At 40.9% G+C, this 12,293-nt stretch overlaps 1 protein-coding gene across 2 annotated transcripts in view; it reads right to left on the bottom strand.

The window, feature by feature from the left end:
- slc24a2 (solute carrier family 24 member 2) overlaps window positions 1-11,847 on the bottom strand; it is a 13,534-nt gene extending 1,687 nt beyond the window's left edge. The window contains exons 1-9 of one of the 2 annotated variants that reach the window (XM_031864737.1): window positions 11,738-11,847; window positions 8,350-9,478; window positions 2,346-2,381; window positions 1,849-1,966; window positions 1,369-1,452; window positions 993-1,031; window positions 794-873; window positions 531-668; window positions 54-143 (exon numbers count right to left, since the gene is read on the bottom strand). In XM_031864737.1, the coding sequence (XP_031720597.1) occupies window positions 54-143; window positions 531-668; window positions 794-873; window positions 993-1,031; window positions 1,369-1,452; window positions 1,849-1,966; window positions 2,346-2,381; window positions 8,350-9,264 (1,500 nt within the window). In that variant the 5' untranslated portion in view covers window positions 9,265-9,478; window positions 11,738-11,847. The remainder of the gene's footprint in view (window positions 1-53; window positions 144-530; window positions 669-793; window positions 874-992; window positions 1,032-1,368; window positions 1,453-1,848; window positions 1,967-2,345; window positions 2,382-8,349; window positions 9,479-11,737) is intronic. The other variant, XM_031864738.1, reaches the window with a different exon arrangement.
- Window positions 11,848-12,293: the final 446 nt, after the last annotated feature.

The raw sequence follows: 12,293 nt of genomic DNA, 5'->3' as shown, positions 1-12,293 counted from the left end.
GTGTGTGTGTGTGTGTGTGTGTGTGTGTGTGTGTGTGTGTGTGTGTGAAGTACCTGGTGAGCCCACCACACCATCAGGTAGGAGAAGAAAGCAATCCAACTAATGGAGCCGAGGAAAGTGACAGGGAAGAACCTCGCTGAGGTCTGAAAACCACAAGAGCAACAAAGTCAAACGACCACTCAATCAGTTATTCTTCGGCCCAGCCTAGAGCCCGATATACCAATGTCAACATATAAAATAATATTTTGGAACCTGCAGTTACTCAGAAAACTATTGAGCAGGTCATGCAGTAAATTAACAAAATAAGAGACACATGTAATCTTAGTTATTCTACATTTCGCATGCTTCCAGAACCAGAAACTCTTCAATACAGAATGTGAATATGCAGTCGAGCAAAAACAAATATTTCATTGATTGCATTGTGTTATAACTCCAAGTTGTTTCTTCATGTTTGCGCACATAAAACACGCTTTACATATCATGTGTGTGTGTGTGTGTGTGTGTGTGTGTGTGTGTGTGTGTGTTGTCACCTCTCTCCTGACGTCGGGCAGTGTGAGCCACAGTGGAAAGACAATGGGCAGGATGATGAGGTAGATGAACCGTTTCCTGTTGGTGTCGGGCCAGGCCAGGCTCAGAGGCTGGTCTTCTTCCTCTTTTTCTTCACCCCCCTGAAGAAGAAACATTTTCCATCATGCTTTTAAAAAAGAAAAACTTGTGTTCTTAACTGAGGCGCTATAAAAACGTACAGTTTAACATGTGAACTTGGAGGAATGCTCAAAGATAAAAGCCATACCTCGTCTCCTCCTGCAACACCGTTCATGGGTGGTGTGACTTCCACTGCAACATTTGAACTGTTGGGGATTCTTTTATCAGCTTGAGGAAAGAAAAATAAACCATATTAAAAACAGAGTGGAACTTGTTCACAGGAACAGTATTCATTTGAAATAAAAAGATGGTATCTAATGATGTTAAAAAAAGAGCTGGAACTGTACAATTTGCATTTCTTGGAGGTTGTGTCTGGGAGAGGCCTCCTATTGAGAAACAAAATATACACAGCATCACATACATGCCCCTTAACAATGAATATACCAAATCAGGTCAGTCAAGTCAGTCAGCTGATAACTTGATTGAAACTACCACATACTTAATGTTACACTAACTGAAAGACATCATTACGTTACTTATGCAATCTTGACCTTCAAAAAAGTCCAGTTATTCATTTCTGATTATCAAACTATTGATCATTTTACGTATTGTTTTCACCATTCATCTATAGACACAGTTCTCAATTGGAGTAAAGATCTGACGATTGATTTGTCACTTGATCTTTGAGTGGGACAAATAGTCTCACACGGCCCTGTTGCTCACCTACACCGTTGGCACAGGCAGCTTCTACTTTACACTTCTGCTTGGCCATTTTGTGGAGGATTGATGCCTTCTCTTTGAACTGTCCTGAAACAAAAGAGACTCAGTCAGCCCAGCGTTGTCCCCTGAACATTTGTGATTAAGTATTATATATACATGCCATGTGCAATGGGGGGAATATGTTTCCCACTGATTATTTCCTAAGAAAGAAGTAAGGAAATACTAAGAAGTGGAAAGTGGTTAGATGAATGAAGATCTTACAATATGTTACCTCAACCAAACACTATTGTGCACATAAACATTTCCTGAACCTAATTCTGATCCTAAACATAATCTTCACCAAAGCTGTTTATGTAAAAATATACTGTTAATTGAATTGTTTCATTGTAATAACATTATATCTTTTTGCATTTGTGTGTGTGTGTGTGTGTGTGTGTGTGTAAGTGTATGTATGTGTGGTGTTGTGCTTATTTATTTGCTTACCCATACCTTCATCACTGAGAGGGTCGAGGGTGTGTATCATGAGCTGGAAGATGCTGTTTCTCATCAGTGAGTTGTGTAGAGAGGCACAGCTGCCTTCCCTCTGCAGCCTCGGTTTGGCCTGTAAAAATATCACAAATACAGAAATATATATAAATAATATACATTATATTCAATGCAAAATAAATGAATGTGTACATACTTGTTCTACATTTGGCTCCATTTAACATTTTTATGAACTCACGGAACTTCTAAAACATTTCAAAATAATTTGGTGATGTAAAAAAAAAAACCTTAAGAGCAATAGTTTGAATGTCATATCTCTACTGCAGCTTATTTCTAGTGTGAATGTAGAATATGTATCTGGACACGTTTTTATATAAAATGGCTGACTTTGATACATACAGCATACTGTAAATATATGCAGGCACATAAACATGACCTACACTAGACGCTACAGGGATCATACAGAGAAGTTCACACACACAAAACAAACTCACCGACAGCTTGTTCTCGTCATCTCCAGGTGCATTGACCTGTTAAGACACAGAGAAAGAAATCAATATATGGACAGTATATGTTTTCTCATATACAGTATACACAGGGAATAGAGACAGTAACACAAATGCATGTATTATATGCAATCCAACACATTAGGCCTGCAGTGTATACAAACACACACGCACGCACACACACACACACATACAAACACACACACTCTCAGTCCACTGGCTGGAACAGATAGAGACTGTGGTGGTGGTTTTTGAAGTGGTTGATATCAGCAGTGGGGAGGCTTTGGTGTGGAATGAACATAACTTCTCGTGAGTCGATATTGTTTTGTCAAATGTAAACGTAATTGTGATCACGGAGGTTTGTGTGAGCTGTTCTAATTTTATTAACTTGGCAATTACTGCTATGAAATACACTGATTTCCAATGCAAACAGCAAATCAACATGTCTGTTATTTTCTGTCTTCATGTATTGCTCAAGAAGAAGAAGGTTTTTATGAACATTTACAGAGCTAAATATTTTTAAAGTGAACTCACTCGCTCGCACACCCTCATAACAGATTTACAGGTATGATTAACCGAAGAGCTGCGATGGCGCTATCTGAGGTGAATTGTACTCATGTGGCTCAACGTTTACCTTAAATAGCGCTAAACTTAACACAGAGTTAGCTTACACAAACGATTACATCACACAGCCGAGGTTGCTACTCCGTCCCTTTTTCCAGACTTCCCAATTCCTTTTAAAGATTACAAATGTCCTACAAAGACAGCCAGTACCGGAGGTATCTGAATCTTTGAAGAGAACAACACAGACAATCACCGACAACAAGCAGAGAGGTGGAGGGTTTTGTTGTTGACACATTTTCATGATGGAGGCCCCAGTTTGAGAAGATAATCCCTTTAGCTTGCATCTGACAAGACACACGGCTTAAGATAAGGGTTTTCTTTTTCTTTTTGAAGGGGTACCACTTGTCATATGTTTTCCATATAGTCCATATTTGGATCAAACACAGAATTGAATTTCATAAATGTGTGACCAAGTTCTCAAAGCCAATCATATTTGTTTTGAGTGAAGATAGAGGTATTTCATGTTGGCAATCATTTTTGTCAAACAAAATGAATAGAAATGTATTGAGGTTAACGTTAACAAGTAACATAACAGAAGTTGTGGACACCTGCCCATGTGATTGCTGATGAGCTCTAATGGCAGAGGATAGTTGGGCATTAGTTTATGTTGGTTGGTGCTCACTTGATGACAAAAGACACTTACAACCTGCTGTAGACTCTGCTGAGACTGAAATTATATGTATTTAAATTAGACCAGTTATACGGCAGTATACTCCGATAACTGCTGCATTGTGCAACATGTTTGTATTCTGCATGACATACTGTAACTTATTTTGAAAAGCTGCTAATCTTTGTTACCTTACACCCTTATGTCACTCCTCTCAGCTCTGATTGAGTGTTTGTGAGGTTAAACCTCTCCTCAGCTTCCCTCCATGAATCACCGATGACTAATCACCAAAAACCTGTCTCAAATCAATTCCAGCAAGTAAAGGGATTTAAAACAAAAAACAGAACATTCTCCAAATCTTTTTTTGCTTGTCAACCAACAGGTTGTAGAAATAAAATCAAGCACGATGCTGAAGAAAACTGTTACACAATACGATGATTAAGAGGCATCTACTCTCAGATAAAGAAAATGAAAGATACAGTGTTAAGATTGTTAACGTACAAACATTTCTATTTTGGTAGATATAATAATACATTTACAGATGCAATAATCTATAGATGAAAGCAAGCACGAAATGCAGAAAAGGTTTTGCCACTACATTGCTAATGCCGCTTCCAGTATAAAGCGGCATGTTTTCCTTTATTGTTCAATATTTGATGCGTTTGTTTTGCAGTTTCAGATAAAACTCAGCTCCAGCTCATTGGTCTGTAGTGTACATCGCTTGTCACTGACTTAAACAAAACAGCTCACCATGGGCCATATTCATAAGCTGTAAATTATGAAGCAGAATTTCAAATTACATCCAAACCCTTATGCATCAAAATCTATCTATCAAGTAAAGAGTCTCTACACGCAAATCCCAGCTTGTTCATAATATAACAGAGCTGTTTGACACCCGAAGGTGATCAGAAGAAGACGAAAGCCTCAAGCTTAAAATACTGTTGACTGAGCTGCTCCTGCTGGTTTCATCCCCGGTCAACAAACGCGGGAATAATTCCAAATTCTAAAATCCTACAGATTTACACCTTTCATCCCAATCATCATCATTCTCATCATTGAGGGACAGTCCGACCCCCCCCCCCCCCTCTCTCTCTCTCTCTCTCTCTCTCCACCTGACTGTCCAAGCTGTGGGACTTAGCCAGGATTAATCTGCAGAGATCACCCCTTTTAGACTGCTACTTTTCAAGCCTGCATGTAAAGTCCCGCAGCAACCTTCACAGGTCACCGTCCTATCAAACATTTCCCTTTCACTCTCATCGGTCAGCAAATATTAAAAGCATTTCAAGCTACACAACTGCTGCAGTTTAACTCCAGTTACACTCCAAATGGCAGAGGAGTGTAATGATTATGTGCTCAACAGAATGCATCAAAAGTTATAGATGCATTTGTTTTCACTGCTGCATTGGACAGAGGGTTTTGATCGTGATCACAATAGTCTGAATTTGATTAGTCAGGTCTGCTGTGCAAGTATAGAATCCATCAGATGAGCTTTGTGCTGACCCCAGAACACAACTAACAAGACTGTATGAAGTGTCACTATTGTTAAATAAAGGTTGTATACTTTCAGCTGTGTTTTGTTGGATAATTACATAAAACAATTGCATCTGCTCTTTGGGTCATGACTATTATATTCTCTTATGTTCCCTTATGGGAAACAATATAACTGTACTTACTAACATGTAATAGATAATAACTATTGACCAATTCATCTTCCTTCGCTGTACAGATACCTATGGCAAGTTTAATTTTGTATGAAGTTGCAGATGCACTGCGCTGCTGCATTGTAATCCAGGTCTGATATTAATGATTACAAGGAAAATGTGAACATTATATTAGAGCTCTGCAGAGATTGAGTGACACTGTGCTGGGCTGCATGTTTGCTGTCGTCACCGCAGGTAAGCAGTGGATAAGGGGATCAGAGAGGATTGTCGTCTTTAGTGCCATCAGCAAGAAAACCATCAGATCTTCTCTTTCTCACCCTCTCTTTGTAGACACTCTATGCTGTGTGCAAAAGCAGCATGAAACATCCAAATATAATACAAATAAAAACCACACCAAGGTGATGAGCCCGACTGCAGGCAGAGGACGGGGCAGCTTGTAATTTTTCTCTCAGTGATCTGCTGATTCTTGCTCCTTCCAGAGAGCATCAGACTATTATTAGTGGCTCTAATGGGATTGGGGAGCATTAACCCGAGAGATTATTAAGCAGCTACCGACACATGAGGCCAAGGCAGTTGGACATCGAGTGCAGAACGACAGAAAGAGAAAAGCTGTTCTTGGGCTGAGGGGCGGCAGCCTGAAGAAGAGCTGATTCCCAGAAGGGCATGCATGTCAAACAGAGCTTCTGTAACAACACTGATCAGCATGTGCTCGCGTGTTTACAACAAAAAGATCATGACATTTACAAAAGTGGATAAGATATAAAACACAAAAAAAATCTCATCGTAATTGACAGTAACTGATTCCTGGTGAATGGATTAGGTTGAAATAAAAACATGTTAAAAAAAGAAAAACATTTTGATCAGCCTGAAGATGATGAAGACACTGAAAAAGTACAACATTATTACTATTACTAATACCAATCCAATTTTAAAAATAAATAAAACAGTTACCTAAGCATTTAAGGGGAGGAGTTTTAAAGCAGGTGATCATGAGCTCATCCGTTCCTATAACGGGAGAACTTCTCCTGGCCTCAATCACTACCATAAAAATAGTTGCCTCCTTCTCTAAAGTGTTTTCTATCACTATTGCATCTTAACTATTTCTTTCTGTATATCTTTTAATAGCACAATATCTCACTTTATTGGCCTATAATGAAATAAAATGTACATTATTTGTAATTAATCTTTTCAGACAAACAAACCCAGATCATGTGCAGCAGTGCCCTGTTAACGCCCCTGAATAACTGGTGATCGGTCGGCTGGTAGGCTGTGAGCGAACTGCTCTTAGATCAGCCTATTGTAGTTTTAGTTTTTGCCACCTGAGCGCCGTTTGAGATTACAACATTGGAGAGCAACAGATCTGACTCCAACTACACACACAGACAGAAACGGATGCAGAGACAGACTTGAAAAATAGACTGTTTGTGTTTTCATGTGTCGCATTTGAACCTTTTGAACGCAGCATCATTTCCCCCCTCTGTCTTGAATCTGCTGCCTTAAACACAGCAGCAAGCAGCTCAAAGAGCACTCCAAGCTAATCCCAAAATTACACTTCCCCATCATCTCTTCCCGGCTGACATGAAGTGATTGGTTTTGTGATTGTGAAGTGATTGGTAAGTGTCTTGTGGTAGGCCAACATCCTGTGAGTATGACTCATAATGTGAAAGAAAAAACACTAATGTCACACTGATAAATAACCAGAACACTCTCTCATGTCTCATGCTTTCCTAACATTGTGACCAGATTGTAAACAGATGCTCTGCAATTATATCTAGTTATGTTTAATGAGCTGAAATAGAAGACAACCAACACTCAAAGCTGCAACCTTCCTCCAGAGTCAAGAGACCACTTTTTCCAATGTCAGGAAAAAGACGAGGGGAGCTGAAGTAGGCAGCGTGCTGATGAGGTTGAAGAGATGCTACAAGGATTTCTGGTTTCTGATTTAATTTAGTTGCTTTCAGTTTTCAACATACAGGATGCTCAAGTCCAGCTCAACCGTCACAAAACTCTGTCAATTTCATTAACTTACTCCTAGCATGGAATTTAGAAATAATACTATGTATGAGTGTGGGTGATATTTAGATATTTTGCAATGTTATTTATGGTGTTCTTACTGGATATGTAAAACTAGAACTAGAACTACATAACTATAATGTGCTTCGCTTAAATAAAAGGATAACCGAATATTGACTGAAAGTTAAATCGATTTTTATAAATTCAGGCTGGTGTAGTTCGGATGTTCAGGGTTTATATGTATTCAATATTCAATAGCATCAAAAGTTATCTGAAGACAGTTTATGGACCAGCTCTGTTACATGAGCCCTATTCTGACACTTTGGTCTGGACTTGGTCAATAAAAGTAATGACGGAAGATGAGGCCCATAGGCCTAGTCAGCACCAAGGGGCTGCAGTCTGGCTCTGCGTCTAGCAATGTCCGAGCAGGTGGCAGGTTAAGACAAAGCTTTATATCCTTCCAGAGAAGAAGTCAAGAGGGTTTGGCTGCTTGACAAAGTGCTGTCTGTTCAACACCCTGTCTGATTCCCAGAATAAGAGCACTACTATTCTCGGGGTCAGTAGCCGAAACAGGTTCACTGTAGGATCTTATTCATTGTGACATACAAATGCTTTTCTCAGATCAGTCATCAACAGATGTCCAGATTTCAGCCAAAATATACTGACAAATGAACAGTCAGGGTTCCATTCTAGAAATGTTGTAACTGCATCCACTTATCAGAAACTCATTTCAAGAAACACAAATGTTCCCTTAAAGACACAAAAAAGAATCTGAATCTTAGTTGGCTATTTTCAGCTTTGAGAGATTTTTACTTAATTTTTCCTGCATTAGAAAGCGTTGAGAGTTGTTTGTGATGGTTACGCTGTGTAATGGATGGATGTAAGGATCAGATGATGTCAACTGAGATGGGTTGAAAACATAAAGTAAAGGGTAGAGTGGTCAACAAAAGAGAGGAAATAAGGGAAGATGAATGGATGAATGAGTGGATGAAGGGATTGATGAACAAATGGATGTATGGATATATGGATGGATTGATGGACAAGTGGACAGATAGATAAATGGAATGATGGATGGAGTCAGACTCACCTTTGGTGCCGTCTCCAGCTCGTCCACCTGGTTGCTGCCCAGGAGGGCCTTGATGAGATATTCTATTTTGGCATTGAACTTCATGAATGTCACGTAGCAGGTGTAGCACGACAGCAGACCGAGACTTTCCCCAAACGTGATTTCGTTATCCAGAAAGAAATAGATGAGCATGAGCAAGCCAATGATATAGAATGAGACATCTCTGAACAGAGGCCACCAGGTGAGGTTCAGCACCTCTTTGGAGAACAGGGCGCACATCCCTATCACAAACAGGATGTTGAAGACAGCGGAGCCCACGATGGTACCGATACCCACGTTACTGTGGGAGACAAAGACTCCTATGACAGAAGTGAAGAGCTCCGGGGCTGAGCCACCTGCTGCCATGAAGGTGGCTCCTGCTACATCATCAGATATCTGCAGCTTCTCTGTGATAACAGTGAGCGCAGGAACAAAGAACTCATCGCAGACTAAGGCTAAGGCTATGAACATGTACAGCATGCCAAGCATATGAAAACACACATAGCCCTGACGTCTCTCCTCCACGCTAAAGTAGTCTGTTGGGTAGTCCCCGTGATTCATCTCTATATCAGATGATTTCATGGCCACTGGTTTGTCCTCTGGCGCGGCAGAGAGGTTGTGGTACTGCAGAAGAGTTCTTTGGGGCACTAACGCCTCTGCCGATCCCTCAGCGGACGACTCCAGCTCCTTGGCCATTGCTGTGACCAGTGACAAGGCACTCCATGAACAGAATGTGCAGACAGCCACCATGCTGATGATGAAGCCCATAATCCGTCCGGGCCGCAGCTTTCTTTTGATGCCATGGTAGTGGTGCCTGGTGCAGCTGCTTTGAGGGCCCAAAAGAGGCTCAGAGCTGGAGAAAGCCATCCTGTCTCGACTTCTTAGTAGGAAATCCATGGTGTTGGCCTAGATTGTCAGGCAGAGTGGAAGTGTCTAGAGTCACCCTCGAAGCTGGGTTGGTGGTGCAGGTGGCTACGAGGGTGGGGGTTTGACAAGCCGCAACAGTTCACCGATCTGTTAGCATGCTGCTTCCCAGTCTAAGCATGATGGAAGCCCTGCAGTCTGATTCCAGGATCTAGCCCATTCAAAGGCATATTCCTCATATTACTCACTGCAAGACAGAGAAATAAAAAGACTGTTTTAATCTCAGTGAGCAGATTTTTTAAATAACTATGAACAATTAGTGTACACAATTAGAACAGAATACATAAAGATCAGTGTCTTAATGAGTGTTAATATGTTAATATTTCTGATATCCATCCACTTACAGGCCTCGTTAGAAATGATATATTTATTCAGGTTCTGTAGCTATGTACAATTTTGAGACACTTGTTGAGTATTTCTATTTTCTGCTGCTTTCTACCACGACATCTCAGAGGGAAATAGTGTACTTTTTAAACCACACAATATATCTAACAACTAAAGTTATTTAGCAGACAATGGCTTTAAATGCAAAAGATAAGATGAATAAGATATGGTATGTTATTATCCACTGCTATGCTGATGACACAAAGCTCTACTTCTTCCCCAAATCCATCACCCCCGTCACCTACTTCACTACCACCAACTGCCTCAAAGACATAAACTGTGCAAGCCAACTTTCTTAAACTCTACAGCGACAAATCTTAAATCCTCATCATCGGCCTCAAATCACTAAACAAATCCCACCACAGCTTATCCCCCCGCATCGTTGGAACCACTGTTCCTGCTTCCACACATGTCCGTAATCTTGGAATCATTTTCGATCAAACCCTCTCCTTTCGAACGCCACGCCAATCCCATCACAAAAAAACATCTTCTTTCATGTCAAAAACATTACCTGTCTACACCGCTCCCTTTCCTCCCCACAGCATCCGGTACGGCTCATCCACCAAAATCATCAACAAACTACAATACATCCAGAACTCAGCTCCCCGTCTGCTCTCCCACTCCCGCACCAGAGATCACATCACCCCAGTCCTTCAAAACCTCCACTGGCTCCCCATACAGCAAATAATCCAGTTCAAGATTCTTCTCATTACATACAAAGCCCTTCATAACCTCGCCCCTTCATACCTTTCGGGCCTCCTGCACCGACACACTCCCACCCGCAACCTCAGATCCGCCAACCCCAACCTCCTTACCCCCCCTACTCTGTCCAACATCGGACCTGGGAGGACAGGGCCTTCTCTATTACTGCACCCTTCCTCTGGAACTCCCCCCCCTCCCCCCCCCCCCCCCCCCCCCCCCCCAGCACCTCAGACAGTCTCTGTCACTCGCCCCTTTCAAAACCGCACTTAAAACTCATTTATTTAAATCTGCTTTTAACCATGTGGTGCTAGTTATGATTGTTTTCGTTTTGTTTCTTACTGTTATAATGTCATCTATCTGCCTTGCTTGTATTGTTATTGCTTTTATTGTTTCTGTTTTTACCATGTAAAGTGCCTTTGAGTACCCTTTAAAGCACTATACAAAATAAATGTGTTATCATTATTATTATTTTAGATTAAACTAACTGATAAAAAAGTGTATAAAGTAGCTAGAATGATCCCTCCCGCGACTTGCTACACCATTTCAATTTGCTTACATACTATTGCATCAGTGATAATAACCCAATAATATTTGTTGAACTGTCTATTCTAAGTATTATGCTACTGATTTTATTGGAACTGTAAGGTCTATATTTGTGTCTGCTGCATAGGTTATCTTTTAAGGCTCAGATGAACAATAATTGCTGGGCAAATTATTCTGTGTTGGCTGTTTTTACGTTACTCATATGTATGTAAACTTACAAAGATGTATCACAGACTTATACAACATATTTGAAAGTCTGAATAAGAGCTGAAATATTTGTTTTTTCTTGTAGCTGGAACTATGGTCAGTGCTGAATTGCTAATAACGTTTGATTGTATTAATAGCAGTGATTCTGTTAAAGTCCTGTGGCTTTCTTGTCATTGTGCTGAGAACCTGCAGTGTTATATTTACCTTAAATGAAGCTTGGACATTAGTGAAAGCTCATTAGGGAGCTATTTAATCCCTGAGAAGTTATACTTAGATTAGCCTCAGGCCATGCACACTGATGCCGCTGCACAAAGTCAGATATCATCAATGATCAGTGAATTTGAGTGACAAAAAATAAGTAATGAGCATAGAGGTTATACAAGGCTGCAACAGCTACACTGGGACAAACTGCAACGTTGAAACTTCATCTCATGAATCCTACACAATCCCCATTATTCATTTGGGACACCAATTTGTTAACATTTAGCCAACATTTTCAAAAGCAACTGTGCTCTTAAAGTTGCACATTTGTAGTAGTAGTTTAAGAATCAAGCTCGACTCTATTAACAGCTACGCACAAAAAGCACACAAATGTATATTTTTCTCATACCACACTTGGAAATCTCCCGTTCAGGACTCCAGCAGGTCTGAGTCTCTGAATGAATATTCCAGAAAATTGAATCCCAAAAGGAGAAAAGTCCTGAGAGCTCAGAGTTCAGTCTGAAGGTCCCAACAGTAAATCCTCAGTGAGATTTTCCTCCCTCAGCCAAGGTGGAGCTCCGCGATGCCAGGTCAGAAGCCCAGGAACCAAGGGCTCCTCCCTCCCTCTCAGTGTTCCTCCCACCTTTGATACGGCCTCCCCTCCTTCCCTACTTCAGTATATCTCTGACTCTACCTTTCCCCTCCATCTCTTTTCCCTATCCTGTCCAAGATCAAGGATCAATGCCATCTTCCTCTCTCCACCACCCCACCGCCACCTGTTCCCACCTCCCCCAGTGTCATGTATCATTTCTCCCCACACCCAAGCAAATGCGTCTTACACAACAAGCTCACAGCTTGATGAGGCTGAAGCCTACTGTTCTATCAGATCATAGTGCTGTGCATAAAGTCCTTGAAAACTGTCCTAACTACTCCGTGACGTAGCATGCTGCAGCATAGTTCAGGGA

The sequence above is a fragment of the Anarrhichthys ocellatus genome, unplaced genomic scaffold (genome assembly GCF_004355925.1).
Source record: "Anarrhichthys ocellatus isolate YVR2014 unplaced genomic scaffold, GSC_Weel_1.0 scaffold31, whole genome shotgun sequence".
Classification (NCBI taxonomy): Eukaryota; Metazoa; Chordata; class Actinopteri; order Perciformes; family Anarhichadidae; genus Anarrhichthys; species Anarrhichthys ocellatus.
This window is presented reverse-complemented; position numbering and strand designations above follow the sequence as displayed.